At 38.5% G+C, this 25,080-nt stretch overlaps 6 protein-coding genes across 8 annotated transcripts; 3 read left to right on the top strand and 3 right to left on the bottom strand.

Annotated features, from left to right (window-relative positions):
* Window positions 1-573: 573 nt before the first annotated feature.
* Window positions 574-2,540, top strand: LOC108134925 (39S ribosomal protein S30, mitochondrial). Its single transcript, XM_017255445.2, has 2 exons — window positions 574-1,134; window positions 1,291-2,540. Exons 1-2 carry the CDS (start codon window positions 668-670, stop codon window positions 2,498-2,500), a joined length of 1,677 nt encoding a protein of 558 aa, XP_017110934.1. The 5' UTR covers window positions 574-667; the 3' UTR covers window positions 2,501-2,540.
* A 794-nt stretch (window positions 2,541-3,334) lies between these two features.
* LOC108134818 (RNA-binding protein 7-like) lies at window positions 3,335-4,623 on the bottom strand. Its single transcript, XM_017255271.2, has one exon. It carries the CDS (start codon window positions 4,522-4,524, stop codon window positions 3,739-3,741), a length of 786 nt encoding a protein of 261 aa, XP_017110760.1. The 5' UTR covers window positions 4,525-4,623; the 3' UTR covers window positions 3,335-3,738.
* Window positions 4,624-5,298: 675 nt separating this feature from the next.
* LOC108134924 (rhophilin-2-A) lies at window positions 5,299-11,785 on the top strand. Of its 2 annotated transcripts, none has more exons than XM_041710430.1 (12): window positions 5,299-5,402; window positions 6,654-6,826; window positions 7,238-7,354; window positions 7,425-7,552; window positions 7,896-8,049; window positions 8,117-8,575; window positions 9,272-9,416; window positions 9,477-9,721; window positions 10,665-10,794; window positions 10,852-11,177; window positions 11,247-11,399; window positions 11,465-11,785. In XM_041710430.1, exons 2-12 carry the CDS (start codon window positions 6,704-6,706, stop codon window positions 11,666-11,668), a joined length of 2,184 nt encoding a protein of 727 aa, XP_041566364.1. In that variant the 5' UTR covers window positions 5,299-5,402; window positions 6,654-6,703; the 3' UTR covers window positions 11,669-11,785. The 2 variants fall into 2 exon arrangements, with proteins under 2 accessions (XP_041566364.1, XP_017110933.1); XM_017255444.2 differs by having other exon boundaries at window positions 5,380-5,398; window positions 6,652-6,826.
* A 401-nt stretch (window positions 11,786-12,186) lies between these two features.
* On the bottom strand, window positions 12,187-15,203 carry LOC108134938 (E3 ubiquitin-protein ligase RNF185). 2 transcript variants are annotated; one of them, XM_017255463.2, is made up of 4 exons: window positions 15,163-15,195; window positions 13,602-14,213; window positions 12,726-12,892; window positions 12,187-12,653 (listed from the first exon to the last, which is right to left on the bottom strand). In XM_017255463.2, exons 2-4 carry the CDS (start codon window positions 14,165-14,167, stop codon window positions 12,553-12,555), a joined length of 834 nt encoding a protein of 277 aa, XP_017110952.1. In that variant the 5' UTR covers window positions 14,168-14,213; window positions 15,163-15,195; the 3' UTR covers window positions 12,187-12,552. The 2 variants fall into 2 exon arrangements, with proteins under 2 accessions (XP_017110952.1, XP_017110951.1); XM_017255462.2 differs by having other exon boundaries at window positions 12,188-12,653; window positions 15,044-15,203.
* A 718-nt stretch (window positions 15,204-15,921) lies between these two features.
* LOC108134911 (abscission/NoCut checkpoint regulator) lies at window positions 15,922-17,848 on the top strand. Its single transcript, XM_017255424.2, has 4 exons — window positions 15,922-16,080; window positions 16,155-16,414; window positions 16,476-16,962; window positions 17,520-17,848. The coding sequence occupies exons 1-4, from the start codon at window positions 16,033-16,035 to the stop codon at window positions 17,778-17,780; spliced, it is 1,056 nt and encodes a 351-aa protein (XP_017110913.1). The 5' UTR covers window positions 15,922-16,032; the 3' UTR covers window positions 17,781-17,848.
* Window positions 17,849-18,248: 400 nt separating this feature from the next.
* On the bottom strand, window positions 18,249-21,101 carry LOC108134910 (peptidoglycan-recognition protein LE). The gene is made up of 6 exons (XM_017255422.2): window positions 21,000-21,101; window positions 20,519-20,933; window positions 19,750-20,049; window positions 19,578-19,691; window positions 18,903-18,967; window positions 18,249-18,812 (listed from the first exon to the last, which is right to left on the bottom strand). Exons 2-6 carry the CDS (start codon window positions 20,742-20,744, stop codon window positions 18,453-18,455), a joined length of 1,065 nt encoding a protein of 354 aa, XP_017110911.1. The 5' UTR covers window positions 20,745-20,933; window positions 21,000-21,101; the 3' UTR covers window positions 18,249-18,452.
* Between the last annotated feature and the right edge of the window lie 3,979 nt (window positions 21,102-25,080).

The following is a 25,080-nucleotide window of genomic DNA, read 5'->3' as shown; positions in this document are numbered from 1 at the left end:
AGCAACTTTGAAATTGTTTTATTTAAAATTTATCCGTTTTATTTATTTAAACAGGGAACAAATCAAGTTTTTATTTATTTAAAGTTAAGGTAAATTAAAGGTATACATTTAAAAATGCAACCAAAATACATTTCTTAAACACAAAATGAGAATTCGCACTACATGGCATCCATGTTGATTCTTTAAAGATTGGCCTTTCAAAAGTAAGCACCTTCTATGATTTCTAATTTTAAGAAATAAAAAGTGTCAATTCGTGTAAGCCCCCAGATGCTGTTATTCCCAACGGCCTAGTCGATTGCTGAATAAGTAAGTAAGTTAAGTATGTACGTTAAAGCCTTGGCTCCTTTAGTATGTGATTATGTCATAGAATACTTGGAATCGAACCCAACATTCGATCTTTATCTAAAGTTATAAAGAATAAGCTAAAAAGGAAACCTATGCCAGAAAATGAAAAGTAAAAAACCCCCTTTGTTTCACATTCCATCGTTCCACCTCCGTAGCTACTTGACCGTCGCTATATAGACGCATGCATTTATTAGTGACATTTAAGCTTATATTCGGTCACACTACGTCAACAGTAATGACATAACCTCGTTTATGTCTGTTAAGTAAACTGAATTTTGTTCGTCCCAAAACGTAAGTCGCAACTTGCGTTGAAGTTGGCGATATGTTGAGACTGAGCCTTGTAAACCCCCTGCGAACGACGTACAAGCGCTGTTTGGCCGGACAGTCGCTGCAAGCGAATGTGGCGGACTCGGAGTACTCTGCGGAGCCGGCGTATCCGGAGATCCAGAATCCGTCGTTCAAGGCCCGCAAGCAAAGAGATGCTTCCGAGTGGCACGAGCAGATTCGCAAGGTGCCGACGGTGGAGGAGAAGCTAATCAAAATAAATATGCCCCGCTATTACGGCTACAAAGTGGTTGACTTCAACGACTCCAAGATTCCGTACAATGCACTGCCGCTCACGCAACACTACACGCGAACTGTGCTGGAGGATCTGCCACAGGCGACAGGATCAGGATCAGGATCACAGGCGGTCAAGGAAGAAGGCGACAAGCCCAGCGAGGATGCTGACTTTAAGGCGGTCCGTGAGGATGTCATTGAAGCCCTTGAGTTTGCACATGACTACTACAAGTGAGTCAGGCAAAGGCCGCCTTTTAACCCATCTGAGTTATCATCTGATTGGCCCACTATAAATCCCAGATGAGAATTCAGCTGTTGCAAAAGGGGCCCAATATCATAAACTAGCCGCTCTGATATAATAAATATTCTTTTGATTACCAAGCGCAGGCATCTGGAGAAGCTAACCAATGGTGGCCAACCAAGTGCCGTGGAACAGGAGCGCATGCTGACGCAGATCATTGTGGAACAGCTCAACCGAGCCGTGCTGCAGGCTCTCAGCGAGCAGCACAAGCATTTGGATGAGGTCGAGGTCGACTACAATCCGCGCCACGAAGCCTTCTGGGCGGTTGGCGGCGTAGATCCGCCCAAGAACGTGCGCAACTCCAAGAAAGGCAGGGAGTGGCAAAAGGAAGATGCAAACCAGAGCGTAGATCGATTGGTGCAGTACACGGGAGCACCGTATCTGTCTCTGCGCCATCGGAAGCAACTGCTGCCTTGGAAAACGCCAGCGGAAAGCGAGGATATTGAGTTGAGCAAACAAGTGCCCCGCTTTAAGCACGATCCGCGCACCCTTGGCTATAGCACCAAGCATCAGCATGCCACCAATGTGCCAGGCTATTGGCCCAAGGGTAATGAACAGAACTTCGGACTGCTCTCATTTCAATCGCGGGCTCACTTCCAGTTGCGACCGAAATCGTTTGGCGAACGCGATCTTCAGGAGGCTCTTCATTCGCTGGCCATCAAATCGTCTTATGCATGGCTTTTGGCCCAGGCCAACTACAATGGCTTCAACACCTACAACGAACTCACCTATCCCATGAACACCCAAACTGTAATCACGAACGGCAGGGAGTGGAGCTTTTACGAGTATCAATTGAATACGCTGCTGCTGCACGGCAACCACCAGGATGATAATCCGCGCGTAAACTTCTGTCGCGGAACGAAGCCTCTGCCACTTTACGCAGAGATTGCGACAAACGGCAAGTGCGTGGACTTCAACGATGCCACACTGCGGCAGCTGCTGAATTTCTATGCCAACGTGCCAAGTATTCAGAGGACCAACGAGGAGCTACAGCCGTATGTAGCATCCGACATATCCGCGTATGAGAACACCGAACAACGTGACTTTATTGCTAAGACCTTTAAATATCTGGCCTCAAACCGACCGCGTCATCTGGAGATACCTGAATTCTACATGTGGGAGAAAATATACAAGATTGATAATAACAATCGGGCCATGGAGCCCAAACGTCGATTCTTTGAGCGGGAAGTAAATCCCTGGCGACGAACACTCGACCAGCACGACAAGGTGTACGTGCCACGGGCGATCCGTGGTAAAAGTCGGGAGAACAGATACAAGAAGACTTACTACCCTTGAATAATTCAATAAATTTTTCCAAAGTTTACCTTGTTATGAATTGCTGCATTTTTAATCAAAAAAAACAAGAAAGGAAGCAAACTTCGGCAAGCCGCAGTTCATATACCCTTGCAGCTATTTTAAAAATGGAATATTCTTGAAAACATTTGAATTTTTGTTTATTTGCGTATATATCTAAACACATTGAGGATATAAAGATTTTCAGCTAAATTATTTGATCGTTTCTATGGCAGCTATACGATAACGTTTTCCAATTTGAATAATATTAAAAGCGTAATTCTGAACCATTAAATTACTATGTAAAAAAAGTTAAATTTTTTTTTTATATTTTGATTATTTCCATGGGAGCTATATGATACAGTTGTCGGAATTTGATGAAATTTAAGCCGTAGATTAAAAAACAGCACAGTTATAACTTTTTTCATTTATTTTTCCGATCGTCCGATCCGCTGCCTGCAATAGAAAAACAACTTTTGGAACAGTTTCATGCAGATAGCTTAAAAACTGAGAGACTAGTTTGCGTAGAAACGGACGGACAGGCGGACATGGCTAGATCGACTCGCCTAGTGATGCTGATCAAGAATATATATACTTTATAGGGTCGGAAATGTCTCCTTCACTGCATTGCAAACTTATAAAAAACTGCAAGGGTATAAAAAAGATTCGCCAGACCCATAAATCACAAGAATAGTCGATAATAAAACATAGTTCTTAAGATTTCTGATATTTGCCTTGTAAGAAGCGCCTAAAAATAATCCATAATTTTTGACGGTATCTATTTTGGCGACTTTCTTTAGCTTTTTTTGACCAAAATTCTAAAATTTAAGAGTGGGGTTTGCTTTCAATATATTTGTATTTTTTGTAAGCAACCTGGCTTATGTATTTTTAACCTTAAGGACTACTAAATACATTGTTGTTTCTCATGTTATTCCATGTTGTTTTGTATGTTTCCGTACGGATTGCGTTTCTTGCAAGTTGGTTTCAGTTGAATCACGAAGATGGGAGCACGAGCCAAGATTGACTCCCATCTATTAAGATGGGAGTGAAAATATTATGAAACAGTGAAATTTGTGTACCTTCTTGCTCTTAGTCTCATGTGTCGATAGCCAGCTTACAGACACTAGGAGTTGGGCGGAATCCTTAACACTTAAGGTGATTGGATAAACAAGATCATGAGGACTCCTTGGTGATCTTGACTGTATACTAACTTATGGATGTAATTAAAGGCTACTTAGATTCTAAAGTAATCGGCGCTTGTTGTTGTGCCGTTGGTCCGACCTCCTGCTCCCGCCCTGCATGTGCTGGTGGTGCTGCTGCGGCTGCATCCTCGGCCGGCTGCGTTCCATTGCGGAGCTGTCGCTGCGGCGCCGCTGGTCCCCGTTGTTGCCAAACGGATTGCGGTCGTAGGGCTTGGCGCCATGCAAACTGTGGCGATGATAGTGGTGCGGGGGCAGGGCCGTAGGCGGCGCTTGGGATGGCAACTCCACCATGAACGGGTTGCGCAGGCGACTTTGGTTGAAGGATAGCGATGGCGATGGCGATGGCAATGGCGACTGCTTGGCCTTGTCGACGCCCCGCTGTTTGATGGTCAATTTCTTGTTGAATAACTCCAAGCCACGGTAGAGGTCGAGGGCAAAGGGCACAGCGCACAGGTGCTGGTAGGTAACGAAGCCATAGTTCCTCTGCCGCCCCGTGTTGTCCGTGGGTATGTGCACACCCTCGATGGGACCGGCCTGCAGGAAGACCTCGTAAAGGATCTCCTCAGTGACGCGCTCGTCGAGATTTCCACAGAAGAGCGTCCGCTGCTGCTCGTTCTCCTCCTCGTCTTCGTCCTCCAGTTTGTCCACAATCCGGTCGTAGTTGCTTCCGTAGCTTCCGTTGGGGGGAAACGGACAAAAGGGCTGCTGTTGTCCAGGGGCCATCCCGTATCCGTAGCCATTCGGGAGCGGGAGCGGGTGCGGCATCATCATGGGCATGGCCGGTGCACCACTGTACATCTGCTGCATAAATCCCTGCAGGTCCATATTTGGCTTCACAAATAAACAAGTCTACCGCTTTGCTTAGATGACATTAATCGATATGTTATCGTTCCATACGATTTGAGGACAAGATTTCAAATTTAATACAAGGCGTACTCAGGCTCAAAAAATAATAATACCACTTTCACTCAATTATTTCTTGAAAGTTTTATGTGTTATCGGTTTACGGTCACACTGGCTAAACTGAAACAAAATATTTAACCGTCAAACGTATATTTGACTATTTAAACCAATAAAAACTTAAGCTAATCGTGTCTACGGTTTTTTAAGTAATTAAATTGGGAAATTAAAAAAAAGTTAGATTCAAATTGGAACAAATACGAAGTTAGATTAAAATAATTAAAGGGTTTTTAACCCAAGATACGAACGTAAACTAAAAAATGTCAATTATAATTAATAATTAAACATATGTAACAAAGTAAATCGTTTATTTTTTTTATTTATTTAGTTTGCTTACATTAATTTAATTTAACGATTGGCTTGTCAAAAAAGTAATGCAAATCAAATGAACGCGATAGAACAGGTTCACACCAGATAACAAAAATATGTTTACATAAAAAGTTAGTTATTTTAACGAAGATTATAAAAATAGTTTTAGAACAGCTTAATTAACAATCAACTTTTAGTCAAACCATATTTTCACACGAAACAGTCACGAATATATGCTTTAAGTTGGCTTAAAATGTGTTTAAACTTTTTTTAAATATTTAAAGCCACTTTTTTTGTATTCGTAAACCGGATGGCATATTACAACGGACAGGTGGCGGTCACACTGGCCCCAAATAGTTAGGCTTGAGTAAATAACCAGTTTGAGACTTTACGGTGATTCGGAAACTCGTACCTGGCGATTCGGTTGTCCACAGGTAACAGTAACCTGTTGCTTTTTTTTTTTTTGGTAATAGTGGAAAGTGTAGTGGCGACCAGTTGAACATATCTGATAATAAATTCAAATGCTTTTTAATCAGTGTAAATAATATTACACTGATTAGAAGCACTCAACTACAACTACATACAACTGTGACAATTTGTGGCCAACAAATGGCCATTGCGAGTTTTTGTTAAAACTCCACGAATTTTTTATACTCCGCACAATGTAAATATGTATATACAATAATTGTGCCATAACAGTGCTTTAAAAGTATGCTATTGATGATGTGGAACGCAACGGATTATCATAAATATGTCATAGACGCTGGAACGCCAGAATAAGATAGTGAAACTAGTGGCGAAACACCTCCCCCCTTTAAAGATATGATCCCCATTCACGATATTGTGTTTTGTGTCTTGTGTTTTATGCTATAAATCTGATTGGCTCTTTGAATACGTGAAATCAACATAGAAAATATCACCGACGTGCTGACAGGTGTTTATCAACAACAACAACAACAATAACAAAAGATCGAAAAATGCAGCAATTAAAAGAGGAAGATCAATAAATGCAAATTAACTCCTATTGTTTTTCAGTGTAGGCCCAAGATTTCGATTGGTTTATTCGCGGGTGTACCATAAATTTCTCCCAACCAAAGTCCAATCTCTGTGTCCTAGAAAACTTTATCTGTTAGATGCAAATCCCCTGTAACTTGAAATACACTGAAACAAAATAAAGCTAATGACAATTTGTGATAAATGCATTATTTCTAAAACAAATCTGAATGCAATTTTAGGATCATTATGGAAGGAACTAGTATAAGTAGGACTAGCAAAATTAAACTAAACACTATTTAACTAAAGTTCGTCCTCCTAAAAACTTACCAATGGCGACTTGAACCATATAACTAAATAAATATAAATCAAAGCAACACCATTTACAAGTCATAGATCCGTTCTATATATTTTTTTTTATAGTGCAGGAGTATTTGATATTTTGATTCTCTTCGTCATGTTTTCAAAGTCAAAGGTGCAATGTGAAGCTTAAGAATTCGAGTGCTTTTTTTCTTGGAATTCAATTTCAATAAGATCAATACATATTGTGGTTACGATCTTAAGATCTAAAATAGACCCACTTATTGTGTAAAAAAAAGAATAGCTATAAGAGTGAGTGACCCATTAAAGTTTTTACAATAATTATTCAAATGTAGTAAACACTAAACTAAAAGTAGTTTATTATTGAATAGTGTAAACAACCCTGCTGTGGCAGTCAAAAGGAGTTAAATTGGATCCGGAAATGTTTAATATTGGAGCTCTCAAAATGGATACAGACATGGATGGAAAGAACGCCAGTTTTGGGCAGAACGAGGATAATGAAGATGACGAGAAGCAAAATGAATTGTCGTTTTGTTTCGTTCGGGTAAGTGTATATAAGTTTATATCCTTAACGATTAGCCAAATCGTGAAAAGTCATGAATTAAATAGCTTTTATGTTTTGTATACCAATATCAGTAATATTATATCAAAAGCCTTGTCTAAGTTTTCCGACTAAAAGCCTTATGGAAAAACAAAGTTAAGGACATTCGAGGACCTGCATTGATACTTTCTTAGCTAAATGCTTGGGGGTGTTAAATTCAAGTTATAATATAATTACTATTAAAATAAATAATTTACAAATTTGAGCTAGAGGATATCATTTGTGATTTTTATAACATACAGAGGAACCTTAAATGTTACAAAGTCAAAATTAAAAGAGAACTTTTTTTAATAATCAATATTTTTTTGAGATTTTTTTTTTTTTAACTGACTTTATACCATCTATATCCTTCAGGGTTCCGATCCAAGAGCTGCAACATGCCGAAGCAAACTGCAAAACAAGCGCTGCAAATTAAACAAAGAGATAAACAAGGAACTGCGCCTTCGAGCTGGAGCCGAGAATCTATATAAGGTATATATCTTTTCGCTTACATTTGCAAATCCGTTACATTAAAGTTCAATTTAAATTCCATCCATTTAAGGCCACTTCAAACCGCAAACTGCGGGACACAGTCGCCCTGGAACTGAGCTTCGTCAATTCAAATTTGCAATTGCTGAAGGAGCAGTTAGCCGAATTGAATTCATCGGTGGAAATCTATCAAAGTGAAAGGTAAGATTTCTTACCTTACGAAAACAAACACCCATTTCAAAATTATTTCTTGGTCTAACGATTTATCTTAGAAAATGTTAAAAACTGTATTAAGATTTTTATCTGTTACTATATCTTAAAATTAAAAAAGGAAACAAATTCAAAACTTTTTTATTTATTAAAAAAAAATTTTTTTAAAATAGTTTTTCAAATAAAGAATTGTTAAGGAGTGCACCAGAAACACCTATTAACATACATATATCAAGGAAATATTACTTTTCATTTAATGTTACTTAATTTGTGATATACGATAAATAATTTCGTTGAACACATTTGGAATGATTCACTTGTAAATATTCAACAGTCATAATGGAATTATGCCCATGATACCATTGGGTTTGAAGGAAACCAAGGAAATCAATTTTATGGAACCATTTTCGGACTTTATCTTGGAGCACTACAGCGAGGAGCCCTCCATATATATAGACGCCATAGCAGATATGACGGATACGAGACAGGTGAGTGATTTGTCCCTCAATAGCATAGAAGTAAGAAATGATTCGATGGTGATCCGATTCAATTAAGGCATCCAAAACACCATCACGCGACGCCCTTGGAGTCGCCTTGCTCTTCCGCTACTACAACACGCTGTATTACGTGGAACGTCGATTCTTTCCGCCGGATCGCAATTTGGGCGTGTACTTTGAGTGGTATGACTCACTTACGGGCGTGCCCTCGTGCCAGCGGACCATTGCCTTCGAGAAGGCCTGCACCCTGTTCAACCTGGGAGGCATATACACCCAGATTGGTGCCCGCCACGATCGCACCACCGAGCGGGGCCTCGACCTGGCCGTCGATAGTTTTCTACGTGCCGCGGGAGTATTTCGCCACATCTACGACACGTTCACCAATGCCCCTTCGATGGACCTGAAACCGCAGGTCCTTGATGTCCTCGTCTCCCTAATGCTTTCCCAGGCCCGGGAGTGTTTGTTTGAGAAGCTACAGCTGCAAATTGAGGCGATAGGTCTCACCGAATTCAGTTGTGTAAGTATTATCAATTATAAGACAGGAAATTGATAATATACCAAATTGGTCGGTTAATCTGGTCTCTCGTTATTGGTGGAAGGTTAACACCCTTCCAAAACAAATCGTAATCGATCCTTCCATACATCATATTGATAATAGAATACATTGCACGATCGATTAGGTTATAAGCTGCCCAAAAGAGTCAAACAACGCAAATAAATTAAAAAAAAATTGCATTTTGTTTAAAATTCCTAATAAATAAAAAAACTTTTGTTTAAGCCCAATTATCAAAAAAAAAAATCATGATCCCTTATGAAAATGGAAAAACTTGCAAAAAAAAAAGGAATTTTTCAAAATCAAACAGGGATTAAATTTTAAGGTCATCAGTCCTTTGTCAAAATCTGAAGAAAAAAAATGTTTCAAATTCCTGATAAAGAATGTTAGATTTCAGCATTAAAGTTGCAATCAATTGGTATTTTTTTTTTTTTTTACCAATTTCAATGCGTTACAAACATCTGACCAAAGTAAAGTGCATGAGTAAACCAATTAAAGTCAGAAAGTGGTAATTTATTGCTATCGCCATCATTTTATAGAATACCATTCACTCTACACTAGGAAGAATGTAAGCCACATTAGATATAAATAAGAAAGGTGTTACAGTTTGTTGAATTACCCAGCTATACTATATACATATATAATCCAATCCCGCGACAGGCGTATCGCGATCTAGCTGGAGAGGCTGCCCAGATATCGCACGAGTACAATGAAATGCACAAGAACATCCAGGCGAACGACACACATACCTATCTGCCCGAGTGCTGGGCTGGACTGGTGCCGGTCAAGGCGGAACTCTACAAAGGTAACTAGAGGTGCTATCATTTGAAGTAAACCACATTCTAACCGCCATTCGCGTTGTTAGCGTTCGCACACTTCTACAAGGCACGCAGCATAGATGCAACGGAGGAGCTGAAGGTATCCCTGCCCTCCCAAAAGGACCAACCCAGACTGTCCTCCGAATCGTTCATTGGCAACTCACAGGAGGTGGAGTGCATCTCCAGCGAAGAGGCCGCCACCTCCGTCGCTAACAAACTGGCCCACCTGAAGGAAGCTCTGGCCAGTAACGAGGAAGCCCAGCGACTGCAGCGGATGTGCCGGTACCTAAAGGTAAATACAATGTAAATTGGAAGGTCCCTCCAAACGGTAAGACCCAAAAATATGGGTTTTTTTGGGTTATTTATAGAGTCTGTTTAATTATCTGTTTTTAACTGGCTGCCGCAGAAAAGAGAAAACTTAAGAAATCGTTGTCAAAAATTTAAAAGGAATTTGTAACTTAGTTTGCAGTTTATAAAAATAAGAACGAAAAAACTTCTCTATCTGCTATATCTTTAAATATTTGAAAAGCAGAGTAAGTTGCATATTTTTCATCAAATCTTTTATATGAAAAAAAGGGTATACAACATTAAAAGTTCGGAAAAAACGATTAAAAATTAACAGTCATCATTTAAACGAAGATTTTTAGAAAATTAACCACAAATAATAAATTAAATAAATAAATACTGCTTTAAGGTCAAATCATAAAAATTTCAAGAAAATCGTTTAAAAATTACAAAAAACATTTAAATGCAGATTTTTAAATATTTAAAACAACAATTTTTTAAAGGTATGAAATAAAAAAAAAAAACAATATAAAATTACAAACCAACATTTAAGTGCGAATTTGTAGAAAATGAAACCAAAACACCTTTATATTTATGCCTTTTCGAATTCGGATAGCTAAGGTTTTAGTTAAATGTTCAAAAGAATTGCTTGAAATTTTGTCAGTCAACATTTATAAATAGAAATTTAAAGCATGCCTTTTCCGAATCGGATATTTGTAAGAAAAGAAATGGGTTTAAAGTGAGCTGGTTTTAAGTTACTTTTCTGCAAAACCACTTTTTTTTTATAATGGAAAGGGGATTTTTTTTTAAGCTTTAGATCGCTATAAATTATTAGATAAAAAGTAAAATGTTATTTATGAAAGCTTTCTTTTAATATCACTCTCAATTCATCACACTCTGTTTCATACATGTATACATGATATCCTTACTTATGTTTGTCCATTCTCAAGAACAAGACGTCGCTTACTGAAGTCATGAAGGAGTTGCACTCCAAGTCGCAGGAGGAGTTCGAGAAGTTCAGATTGCAGGCGTCGGCCAACAACATCGAAGAGGGCGACCTTCTGGAGCGGGTCGTTGAAGGTATGTATGCCATGTGATCTATAATTGTACGAAGTTTCACCATTATGCCATCCTCAGCCTCTTCAAAATTTACGTTATCCTTGACGGGACCCGATTTCACATCGCACAAGGTTAAGGATCCCTTCAAGCGCCTCGGACCCATTGCAATATTTTCTGCGCGACGCCACTGGACAGCGCCGAGATGTGTGCGCTTGCAGAAGGGATCCTCCTCGTACCACAACGTGCCCCCCATCAACAATAATAAGTGTCCGCTGGAGAACGATGACGAGGAGCACGATGGTGGATTTAATCTGTATAAGGAAGAGTTTGAGAATTTCGGCTTTCATGTGCGCGGCGATGCACCAGTCATCATTGCGCATGTCGAGATCAATTCGCTGGCCGACGTAAGTAAATGGTGCTGTGTTCGATTACCCAGATTGACTGCAGATTTTGGTGGTTCAATGTCGTTGCAGCTTGGCGGCATCAAAGAAGGAGATTTCATAGTCGAAATAGCCGGCATGGATGTTAAGTGGTACTCTCATCAGCAGGTGGTGCAGCTAATACAGTCCTGTGGCTCCACACTTGAATTGAGGGTCATAACGCCCATGGATCGCAACTACTTGAAGGTGTGTTAGTCCCATTGAGCACATCCCGGAATTACACACTCAATTTCATTTGTTTTTACACCCAGCCATTGTCGTCGAAAGGTTCATTATCAACGCTATCGGCGGCCAGCTCATCGGGTATATCATCCGGATTTCCCAGTCCCACAAGTATTGCGGCCAAGCCCAAGCTCCACCTGAAGACGTCCACCAATTCACGAACCGCTGGAAGCGTTTCGTCCAGTTCGTGGAATCCCTTTCGCCGAACGCCAAGCTTAGCTAAGATATTTTAAGTAGCGACCGGTTTTATTATATGTGTTTTTTTGCTCTTGAGGCAACGGCCATTGCAAGTTAACAAGAATGTTGTGCAGTTTAATGTTAAGCAATAAACTTAATTACTTTTTTTACAATTTTTCGTATCTATCTTTTTTGCCCATTGTCTATATGTGCTTAGTTGCGACATAATTCCGATATTTTGCTAAAGGTTGGGAAGTTGAATGGCTTTCAAAACAACAACAGCCGGATTATTTTCTCAACTTATATAAATTTCTCCTTTCTCCTAAAAAAAACCTTATAATAGAAAGCAGTATTTATTATACAACTTAACACAGACGATTCACAAACCAAGTTTCAGCTACATAAGAACACCCAAGAATTAACCTCCTAAATATATAACAAAAACAAAAATAATGTGTAAACCATAAATTATTTTTTTTGCATTTTACCCTGCTATGCAATGTTTTTAGCATTTGTACAATTCCTGAAAATAAGGGCCTTTGTTTTTTTTTTTTTAATTGATTTTATTATAATTATATTTTTACATTTTTTGACAACTACTTTTTTTTGACTAAATCAATGCAATCCGAGAACATACCGAAGAAATGATTTTAAGTTTTCAATCTGGTATGTTGAAGGTCATAGGGACACGCGAAATTGATGAAATATTTTCGGATTTCACATGTCAATAACGCTTTTACAAATGCTCGAAGTACAGTTTAATCCGAAAAGTATTCCAATTATTTTGATTAATCACACCAACGATTTTTACCCAACGTTTTTAAGAATATTGTTGCTTTAACTGGAGGATACTGCTATATGACTACTTCGGACGCATTCCATACACATTTGAATATACGTTCTTGTTATCGCTTTGTGGTTTTTATGCGTCAGCAGCTTGCTATGCAAAAAGCAGCCATCCGATACACAAAAAGGCCAGATACAAAAACAGCTTAGAAAGGGTTTGCTCATCCTCGTATTGCGTTGTGCCACGATTAGCAGCTGAATTTGGAACAAGATCGTTACAAAAAATATTTAAACAATGTATCTGTTACAGCGGAGGGAATAACTTACCAGCAGGACGCGGTTCGCCAAAATTAAGTGATGAAGTTATAAATCCAAAGGGAAAAGCGCCAATACCAAAGGACATGTGAAAACCGTCTCCGAATCCAAATCCAGGAAAACCAGGAACAGGCTCTGGTTCTGTACGGTGACCAGCAGGGCGTGGTGGAACTTTATTTCTGAAATGGCGAATTAAAAGTTCCATGTTTGAATCTATTTTTAAAAACAATTAAAAATGTATGATCAGTGTGATAAACAATTTTGAATCTAATACTTCAAAAATGAAAGTAGAGTCAAGCGATCTTGACAAAACTTGAAATATTTTTTATTTTGATAGAGTAGATGGATGATTTGTATAAAATTAATCAATCAATCCTAGAATATTTTCCGATCATAAAAATTAGTTAGTTTTTGACAATTTCTGGAATGTTTTCCAATTCTTTGGGACCATAATAATTAACTTTTTTGATTTCTAATCAAATTAAAATCAATACGCGGAAACGTTCTTGTTTTCCCATTTAATAATGTTTGATCATAAAAATAACTTTTTGCAAAGTTGAGAGATTGCCTCTTTTTTTTTTATTATTGCTGGAATATTTTTCAGCTCCTAAGGGCTTTCTCAAATTTTGTGATCATAAAAACTATATTATTGCAATGATGAGAGATTAACCTTTTTACAACTGCTGAAATATTTTTTAAATTCTTTACGGCTTTCTTACAAACTATTTTTTTTTTTTGTAAAGTTGTGTTGGTTTCGATTCAGTTGAAAACTAGACCTTAATAATTAATCTTTCTTGAGGTAACTAGTTGGGCTACTAGGAAGGCTTTTGATTTTGCACTAGGCAAAGTAAGTCACAGAACAGTGCCGATATATAAAAGAGAACATACCGAGGATCTTCCTGATGCGTACTATTCCTTCCGTAGAGCGGTATGACTTTATCCTTGTCGACAGCTGCTTTGCATACGGGGCAGAGTTTGCGATTGGGTCGCGTCAAGAGCCACTGGTGCAAGCAGGGCCAGCAGAAGAGATGTCCGCACATGCTGACCACCGCATCCTTGGCCGTGTCCAGGCATATATTGCACTCGTAAAGGGATTCATCGTTCTGGTCCTTGTTGCTCTGTTCCTTCTCGTTGGATTTCGACGCACTCTCGGGGCCAGCGGACGAAGAGGTGCCGCCAGACTTTAGGTCGGCAATGTTGCCGCCGGAAAGGTAGTTCCCGGTAAAGGAATACGATGTGTTGGATGTATTCGCTGCTTCTGCCGCCGAATCAGATGACATCGATGTGCCCAGCGGTCGCAATTGACTGGTGGATGACTCCTCCGACAATGGCTCTGTGATATCCCTGGTCCAGGCTATTTTGTCGTAGCCAACGTTCTCGGTCGAAGTGGATCCGGATGATCCGGATGATGTGGTGGGCAGGTCCGGTGACTTTGCCATTTTCGGCTCTTCCATGGTGTTATGCCCAGAATGCTAGTCAACGTCCAATCAATCGTTCGAGCTGCAACACAAAGTTCTATGATTATAAATTAATTCAATTCCAGTGAGTTTCTGTTCAACTGTTATTCAGTTTGTTCATTTAGATCTAACAGATTAGTGAATACCTATAACAAATCTGAGTGCAAACTATGCTCGGCGGGGTAAATATGACAAATGACTTAATTAAATTAAATATTTTTACACGTAATTTCAAAGTGTTGCTACGAGTTTCATAGCCATCAGCATTTATCTGTTCAAATTGACGGAGGAGTTGTTATTGTACCCATTACCACCGCATAGAGGACATATTACCCATCCCATCATCATTTTCAGCAGCTAACGGTAATGATGCATTGACTTTTCACCTAGGAAAACGCCACGTACTATTCATCAGAAAAATGCAATTTACGTACATAGTTCTAAACTTGACCTGACGAACAACAGGGTATACATATGTACACGCATATGTACTTATATACCACATATGTGTACTTTATAAGGTCACGAAAGCTTCCTTCTACCTGTTACATACTTTTAAACAAATACAAAATATACCCGTTCAACGCAATTAGCGATTGGTACAAGGCATAAAAGTCACATGATGTATTTCAGCAGTTCTTGTTAGAGAGCAACGGTTTTTATAGGCCATTTACTTATTATTTTTGTCACTCACAAAACACTCCGTGCATACGTATGTAAAAACTGAATGCCAGCGATTGCAATCAAATGCAATTCAAAGGTTTTTACAAATGCGCATTGGAAACAATAAAACATTGCAAGTGTATTGCTTCTTAAACCCGACTGGTTTGCTCTCATTTCAATTGGGTTCCTCATCTGTTTTGAGTTACTTGCCGTGCTTAATATTGTACAGATCAAGTCAAATAATATTATCAAGGTGGTTGATTAGATTAGATATTAATTGTAATTGTATTATGGTAAAAACGGTAATTTATCAATTGACTTCTCGACACCTCAAAACAATTGCGATGACGATACCCCACGGCAGTCGATAGACCTTTACCCTATCGTTTAATATCTGTTTTTATTAGGCCTCGATTCCACTAGGGCAGAGTCCGAGTCGGCAATCGATAACAAGTGAATGTGCATCCGGGATCATGCCGTGCTATCGACTTTTGATTAAAAAGAGTGAATTATTAAAATTAATGTACGTAAAATTATAGATTATTAACAAACCCTTAGAGAGTATCAAATCGCTCAGGACGAAAATATATAAAAGTTCTATTGAATGTAAAGACTTATTTAAAGTTAAAAACTACCTTAAGAATGATATTCCTTTGGCGCTATTGTCAGCTGTTTTTAAATAGTGGCTCAGTGAGATTTGGTGTTTCACATCTGTCAAAAATCCCAACCATTCCGCCAGTTGAATGGTTGGGCTTTTGACATATCAGCTGTTGCACAGTGCTAATAAATAACTTTACAACGTAAAGAAAATAAATATATATGTTTGTTTCCTATGAAAAATAATATATGTTTTTGCCTTTATAAAACTTACCAAAAAAAAAAATGGGAAAAGACACTGAGAAATAGAACTACCACTCCTTGACTACTCTCAGTTTCTCTTAAAGATTCGAATAGAAATCTAGAATCTAGGCCACTTTACACAAGAGTAGTTGATATCTCCTGCTTGTGTGCTTTTAATATTATTTAATCGAATTCTGTCGACCTCATACACCAAAACTTAGTTCGCGTGAAGTGTCGTGACTTGTCTTTGTTTAAGAGTCGCTCACGCGACCATCCCTAACTGGAAGTAACTAATTTGAAAAAAATTCGATGTATTTGTTATTTTTTATGTTGATTTGCAATCTGGGTTTCCCATTACTATGAGCTGCTTTGGCTGTGGGCGAAAATACGGATTATTCTGCAAAGAGGCAAGTGTCCTATGGCTAATTCTCAGATGGATTAGAAGAGTTTACATATAAATAATCACCAAAATCTCCAATAGTATGGATGCCCGAACTGCGGCTACTCGTTCTGCTCCAAGTGCCTGAAAAGGCCGATGCCAGTGCCCAGGCACACGGGAAAGGTGCTGAACGTGTGCCTCATCTGCTACGACAGGCTGTCCAAGCTGCAGGCGAGCGCCGATGCCGAAAAAGTGATAGACTGTGATGCCCTGCCCGGGGTGCTGGTCACCAAATTGCATCTGGCGAAGCCCTCATCGCCGGGATCGAAAAATTCAGAGGGCGCCCTGGACGAGCTCTTTGAGTAGGTGCACATAACATATGTACTTGTACTGAATGTATAACTCATTGCCTGACAAACACAGCGATCTCCTGCCGCAGGAGGAACTGCCCGCGGCTTTGGTGCCAGCCAGTGCTGCAGTTGGTTCATCGCCGAGTTCCAAAAACCATGGAGATATTGATGAAAACCTGGATAGTGCACTGACCAAGCGAATGCAGGACTACAAAAGAGTGGATGCCACGGACGACGAGATTCGCACTCGTCTCGCCAACCTGACCGGCATGCCGCATAAAGTCAACTACGATAGAAAGGATCTGCTCCTATCCACTGACCAAAGAAATGACCAGGAGAAAATGAGGGATTTGCTGGCTCAGTTTGTGGAGGAAACCCAGTTGGATCAAAACATTGACAAGCAACGGGATGAGTCAATTTCCGAGATTGAGCGACGACTGCTAGCACTCCGCGACACACCAGTCGATTCCGTTGCGGGCCCATCGAGATCCCATATGAGCAGTAACTTATCGGACAAAGAAGAGGATGACGAGACCATTTTAAGGAATATAATGAAAAAGGTTAGTATACCAATATACAACATTCCACTCATGCTCTCAGTTCGCCTCATTTTCACAGTTAGATACAGATACTTATACCTAAACTTTGCTACTTTTTGCCTTACTTAAACTGGGTATTTAGGTACTAAATTATTTTTGTTTCATTTTGATTTTGAATTTTCATAATTTTTTATTCTAAGTAACATAGTTTCTACATCTTGAAGATTATGTTTATTAATTAGTTATTTATTATATTTTAAATGTTTCCCTAATCTGATATTTTATTTAGGTATTTTAGGTGCTTATAAAAAATGCAACTGCAACTTCTACATAATCTTATTCATCCCGAATTGATAAAAAAAATGAAATTAAAACATTTTTTTTGTATTCTGTTTTGTTCCTTTTAATACACCGTGTACCTTTAACTTTACCTAGGTTTTTATTCTCGCAAATACCTTGTACCTTAGCTGGTTCCCAAAATTGCATACCTTTCCCAATATATAGCATATTCATTAATTACGTAAATAAAATAATTAACGATTCAAGTTATAGCTAAATCATTATCTTTCTATCATCAGTATGTGGACGAATCGAACTTGTCGGCAGTGCCGCAAAATGAAGCTAGTGAAACTGCAATTGAGGTGCCCAGTACCGGCACCGAAGAACTACCCTGGTGTAATATTTGCAACGAAGACGCCGATTTCCGTTGCCAGGGATGTGGTGGCGACCTATTTTGCACTCAATGCTTCAAGGAGTGCCACGACGATGATGAGGACTACCGGGCTCACATTAAGGAGCAGTATAGAGCCCCGGCAAACTTTAAGGAAAATCATTTCTAATGCAGTTGTTAAAGTTTAGTTGGATTTAAGAGATTTTGTTTTCATTAAAAAATGTTTTATAAAAAAAATACATTGTTTTTCACTTCTCCAGCTCACTCTTATCAATGAGACCGCTACTGCTGTCCCTTTTTATTTTGTTAATTAATTTATTATGGCCAACGGATTATGTACATATATTGCCTATCTGAACTAACTATCAAACATTACATAAATAGAAATGATAAGCATTTAAAATATAGCTCCTGGATAACGTTCGCTGATCAATTTTTTAGTGTTTTTTTCAAAATTCAGTTATAAAGTATTGTTAAAAATTTTAAATAATAAAAAATATAATTATTTTGTCTTTAGTCAGAACCATTAAAAGCAACAAATTTATATTTGTTTCAAGTGCCCATCAAGTTTTACTGTTTTGCGATGTCAAATACATTAATTTCCCCAAAACAAAAACTTTTGGCTCCAAAAAATGAATTTTCCAAAGATTATGAAACATGTATTTAATTCTAGTGGCCATAATTCCTTGTCATAATTCCACAAAAGTAAAAATTAAATGCTACGCATAACAGTTGTATTTTCAACGGTGTGATATAAGCCTAGGGTGAATTGAACTCAGGTAATTGTGTGCCCAACTCAGGTGCATTGAAGTCATGAAGTTATGTGCCTTGCTTTGTCCCTTCACTGCTGTTCCTCCTCGATATTGTAGAAGTGGGGCCACGTCTGTATCTCCTCGTACAATCGTCGGCCAGGACTCTCCGTCGAATTGCACTGGCAGTGGCAAACGAGTCGGTAGTCGGGTGCGATGTGGCCATCCTCTACGCCGCGGGCCAGCAGATTGCGGCCCATGTTGAGGGCGTCCGTCGTCGGAAGCTCCCGCATGAAGCAGCCAATGAAGCTGATGCCCAGCGACTTCTTGTTGTATCCCAGTGTATGGGCACCCACGGTTCGCCAGCCGCGACCCTCGTAAATGTTGCCGTCACAGCCAATCAAGAAGTTATACGCAATGTCATTCCATCCCCGCGACTCTATGTGGAAGCACTGAAAACACAAAAAGGGTAATGTAATTCAAATTTATTTTTAAGTTTTTTAAGACTTTGTTATTTTTAAAGGTCCCATTTTAGCACTCACTTGCATATCTCGTATAAGTCTCACGTTGATCGCGCGTTTCTCTGAGCTCTCGGTAGCAGTGTGTACTGTAAATTGGAAAAAAAAAATTCTTTAAATTATTTTATTTTAGTAAATGTATTGAAATTAAATTTAATCTAAGTTTTGTAGAACAAATATAAGGACAACAAATCCCTTAAAAAGCTTTATAGCAATAGCTTTGATAAAAAAGACAATGCTTAAAATAGTCTTTAAGATTATATTCTACTACTACTATAATATAGATGCAATATTTTTGCATTTACATTTCCCCTATGATTTATAAAACAGAAAAAATAAGAATAGGGTCCTATCAAATAGAAGAACAACAAAGTCTTTAAAGAGCTTTTTCTTAATAGCTTTTATAAAAAAAAAGTAAAGAGAGAAATGCTAGGAATAGACTTAAAGATAATAATTATAAGGACAACAAAGACATCGAGAAAGCTCTATCTTACAATGGAAAAAGAGACCGAAAATGTTAGGAATGGTCCTTAATATATGCCATTTATATATTCTACTTTCAACTTAAATGCGATTGGATTATGTTTTAAGTTAAATTAAACCATTACAAAGTTTAAGAAATTTTTTTATTTAATTAAGTTGGAGGTTACTTTAAACTTAAAGGTGTATTTTACGACTCAGGATTAACTAACTACTCACAGATGACCACATATTTAACGGGTAGCTGCAAAGGTATCGGATCCTCCATGGGCATTTGTGCTAGCCAGGAGTGTCGTGGAATTATGGAGCACAGCTCCTTTGGTATTTTGAATTCTGTAAATATGTAGTAGTATTTAGATGTCAAGGGATATTTTGCGGTAGCTGAACTTACTTTGGCGCCTTATAAATACATCTGGGCGTATCCTTTCTTCCGACTCATCCTGACAATCTTCGTCGAATTGCGTATTGCAGTTCGATGCGGGAGCTTTTGGAGACGAAGCGTTACGACGATCTCTTCGGGACTGGCCAAGACTGTCGGCTATGATCTGTATGTTGCCATTGATATTGGTCACATTGCCGATATGGACGTTGGTTGAGTTGCTGATGTTGACGTTTCCCAGCGTTTGAATGCTGTTGATCGAGTTCATGAGATCGCGTATTGTGTCGCTAATGATCGAGTGTTTCTTGGTGGCTTTATGGGATATAGAAGATATTGATTTGCTAGTTTTTAAATTGTAACAAGCTATAGTGGGGCACCCACTAAGATATACCCGTGACTCAACTTAACAATCTCTAAAAAAACAAAACGGGTTTTAGGTGGCGCCATCTGCCGAACTGCAGGCGGAACTTCACATTTTTAAGTATCCAACAATTTACATTTACGATAATATGTTCTAAAATACTGGTTCGAGTTGGAAAATTTGGTAGAAGTTGAACGATATGGCCCGAATAAACACATATGTACAATTTAACTAGTGAAGTATACCAAAATTCTGCATGTTAAATCCTAATTCTTTTCGTACGGGTGGACAAACGGACGGAAATGGCTTGATTTTGATCAAGAACATATACAGTTTATAGGGTCAGAAACGTTTCCCTCTACCTGTTATAAATTTTTTTTTTATACATACAAAGTAACTGGTATAATAAAGTGAACTTACCAATCTGAGTGCCTAAGGTCATGGTGCTGATTTCCTCGCTGGTGTTCTGGTCTGCATCCTCCTCGTCCTGCCCGTACTCGGTGTACTCATAGTCCAGGCTGTCCACCACCGACGACTCCGCGATGGACTCCAGTTCCAGATCCTCCTCCTCCGCGGAGGCCGCCTGGTTGGCCAGCCATTCACGGGTCCGCTCCTGACTCAGCTTCCTGATTCCTGGTTCGGACATGGCCGACAGTTGGATCTCCTTCTTTCGGTTGGGCTAACAAGAGCTAACGTGTGACGCTGGCCTCTAGCCTCTAGCTTTGTTTATCAATAATATTGTGAGTTAGCAATACTCTCCTCTGATTAGTGGTCGTCCCGTGTCCACCACGCACGATAAGATAAGGATGTTCCGGAGACTTCCCACCATTATATGCTGTGGTGAAATGTTCTAGAGGATAGTGCTCGGGCTGGGGCTTTTTTTTATTATATATTTACTTACATATATACATATAATAATTTATTGTCATACGCATACCAGGGCAGGGCAGTCAAAGTGTCGATCGCCCCAACCCAAGTATCGAGTTTCGGCTCTGCTTGGCATTATCGATTGTTTTTAGAACACTTGTTTCGAACAATTCCACAACACTTCACTTTCATAACAAAAACAATTCCATAATTTTATTTGCGAAAAGAGGTAAAAGCTATAATGGAACGCCAATGATACACTCCACTGTCATATGTATAAATAATAAGCTTGGCGCCAATAATTTTGAATTGCCAGTGAATGGATGAAGTTAAAATATAATCAAATTACAACATTGTAACTTATAAATCGTTTATCGAAAAAATCGATCCTTCACCAATAAACAGTTAGTTTCGATGAACGTAGCCAGTCTTAACATTAACACCCTCTTCACACTACGGCATAAAATCTCAATAGCGGAAATGTTGTTGTGTACCGTTTACACCGCCGCCGCTTTTGCGAAGGCAGTCAGTTGATGAAACATAATATTAATTAAAATATTCCACTTCGAAGCGTGGGAATTTCAGCAAATGCCTACAGTTTTTACAGTTAAATAGCAAAAAGATTTGGGTAAATTGTGGCAGACGGGGGAGAAATTAGATTTTTTCAACAAAGCAAGGCAATTTTTTTGGTAAACGAGGCTCTAGCCGACTCAAATGTGTAAATTGAATTTTATTTTAAAAACACTCTTTTAAACCCATATTAATATTTACCCTAAATATATTTTTATTTTAGTGAAAAATAAACTTCATTATTAATAACTTATTTAAAACTGCAACAAAATTACTCATCCGACACGTAAGACATGTATTTGTATTGATTTTGGTTTAATTAAAGTCAAAATATGAAGAATAAATAAAGCTAATTTTTGGTTTTAAAATAAATTCAAGTCTATGCCACCAAGACACAAATAAATTTAAAAAAAAAAATGGTTGTTTATTTTTCTGTTTAAACAACTATTTTTTTTTTGTTGTTCAAATATTGGGTAAAACTTAAACAACTTATTTCAAATTTCGGAAAAAAAAATTCCAAATTTGTTTGAATTTCGTTGTTCTGTTTTTTTTTAAACCGGCGTTTTTGGAAAAGATTTGTTATAATTATAATGAAGCCATAGGTCTTACCGTTATTCTTAGGATTTGGATTATTTTGATGTTTCTATATTTCTAGAGAACAAGATATAAACCCACCTGGGGTTTATTTTTTACAATCTTTTGTATATAATTTAGTCTTTTTCATGCCAAACAGATCGGCCAGACCCAAAAACCCTCCTGGGAATCAGTCACTGGCTCAGGTATAACCAGTTTGGTTCACCTGTCAGGTGAACTGTAAGTTCAATGCACCCAGTCCTAGCTGAAATAAGCCAAGAGCTTTTCTCTTCAACGCTGATTCAGCCCAGCTTTTCCCTATATTGTGCGCGCGCTTTTCCCGCTTCAAAGTCAAATATTAAACTGCAACTGCACCGTGTTTGATAATAAAGGCTTAGTACACTCAACCTGACTCGATTCAGTACATCTTTGAGCGGACCTCATCCTCAGCTCGAAGAACAACCACAACGCTAGTCAAAACATGGAAAAATTAATTCATGCGCTGTAAACATTCACTCAAACACTCTTGCATTTGCGCTGTTCTACTTTCAATGCCTCTCCCCTTAATTACTTCAGCTATAATTTCTTCATAAAGTTTTCCAAACAGATGTATCCTTAAAAAAATCAATTTTTAATTAATAAAACGGTCAAACGCATTTTTGATGTCATTTTTCGACATTACTCTTTAACCAAGAGTATCTTAACAAAACTAAAAAACATCTTAAAAAAGAGTTTATGAATTATATGTGTATATACATATGTTTATTAAGGTGTATGACGTGAAAATCACGACACTAAATGAAGTTTGTAGTGTATTTTAAAGATCCTGAAAACGGGGGTGGAAAAAAAACTGTAATCGATAGGCAATAACTTAATAACAATTTAATTAAATTGTTAGAGTAAATAACGCATTAATCCTTTGGTGGAAATAGTTTTAAGAATCTAAATTATTACGGCATCAGAAATAGATATAGAAATGAGATCATCCGATGCTATATGGTAAAAACGCCATCTACTGGAAAATTTAGTGCTTTATCTTTGAATCCAGAGTTCAGCTTTTGGAAGTAATATTAAAAATAAAGTTATTTTTATTACTTTCAGAAAGTACCCAAAGAATTATAGGAGCTGAGTTAAATTGGTAAAAACTTGTCACGTTTCGAAAGCTGAATTTTCACAAAACGCTTTATGCATTGCTGTTAAAATTTTATATGATTTCGAAATTTTATGTGAAATTTTCACATTGGGTTAATTGGCTCTTACGAAAACAATTACTTTCACAATTTTATGATTAGAGTTTGTTGTAATGAAAAATATATCTAAGAGTTTTTTCTTTTTCAGGTTTGGCAGTCCAAAATGGCTTAAGGCTCGTGTGACACAGATTTGTTGTTCGAAAATTAAAGTTCACATTGATCAAGCGAACAATTTGACTTCATGTTAACTTAACATAACATTAATAGATCGGCTCTTACCAAAATGACCGCTAAAATGATATTTAAAACTCCAACCGAAGTCGCTCAATAAACTACTAAAAATATACCGAAAATAATTATTTCCTTCGAAGTTTTGCGTTAAAGTTTCGAAACCAGGCGGCAGCAAATGGTCACTTCATGTTAACTTTCTCAAACTAGAACCTTAACCATAATAGAAATGAAACTGCCCACCGAAATGAAATTGCTTCAAAAGCAACCGAAAATATGCCTAATCGAGTAATTTCCGTCGGTAAGCAGGCGGCATGATAAATTTCTCAAACTAGAACGTTAAGTCGGCTCTTACCATCATTGAAAAGCATCTGCCCGCCAAAATGGTATTTGAAACTTTAAACGAAGTTGATTAAAAAGCAACTGGAAATATACCGAAACGAGTATTTTTTCGTTGAGTGTTTTGCGTTGAAGCTTCGATAACCAGGTGGCAGCAAACGGTCACTCGCGCATCCAACAATCTGTTGAGGCTGCAGGAATGTACCCCTCGCCCCTTTCGCGCTTTCCCCTTGGATATGTTCGGTATGGGCACCGGGGGTGTATGGGGGGGTAGGGGATATGGGATATGGGTGGGGGAACTCCGGTACTCTGGTACTCTACTCAGTTCTTGCTGTCAGTTTCTACTCATATGTACGCCTGCTCGTTCACTTTTTTCCGCTCTCTTCTCTGCTGCTTTTGTTTCGGGGCGGTTGCGGTGGTCGTTCGTTCGGTTCGGTTCGGTTCGGCTCGGTTCGGCTGGTCGGTCGGTCGGTTTGCGAATCCGAATGCGAATCCGAATGCGAATCCGAATGCGAGTGCGAGTGCTCGATGAGAGGAGCTTTTACTGTTTTACTTTTTGCCTGAAATACATTTTGAGATAATTTCTCATTGGTAGTTCTGTTTATGCCATCGTTTGCGTCTGTGTTATTTCGATTGCGAGAGCTAGTTAACATTAGTTAAAATTAAAACCGAATGCACAACAACAACACAAACAACGAATAGCAACAGCAACAGCGACATCGACAGCAGCAGCAGCAGCAGCAGCAAAAAAGCAAAACATATATAATAGAATTGCGGTTTTTTTTTAATGACGATTTCCATTCCCCATCCGTCGGATATGTTTTATCTTCTTCGGTGTACAAGTAGTCCAAACAGAGTGCCGGTAAAAATAAGCGCAAAGTTTAAGGAAATCATCATCATGTTGTCTGTCTCCAAATGACAGATTACTTATAAATAGCTCGGAAAAACGCATGGTATTACCATTATCGATGGGTATGGGTTTTTGGATCCTACGACAATGGGTTCCTGTTGGGTAAACAAAGTTTAGTTTAATTAGCTTCGCATAAGCTGCAACCGGATCTCAAACAGACCGTGGAAAAGTAAAATAATAATTGCATTTCATGTAAGCCAGTGTAAATTTGCCTCCGTGTGTGCTTGTGTGTGTGTGTGTGTGTGTGGTGTGTGTAAACTAGAGAGTGCATAGTAGTGTAGTATCCCGATTCGCGCCGTTATTGT

Source organism: Drosophila elegans, unplaced genomic scaffold (genome assembly GCF_018152505.1).
Source record: "Drosophila elegans isolate 14027-0461.03 unplaced genomic scaffold, ASM1815250v1 contig_149, whole genome shotgun sequence".
Lineage (NCBI taxonomy): Eukaryota > Metazoa > Arthropoda > Insecta > Diptera > Drosophilidae > Drosophila > Drosophila elegans.
This window is presented reverse-complemented; position numbering and strand designations above follow the sequence as displayed.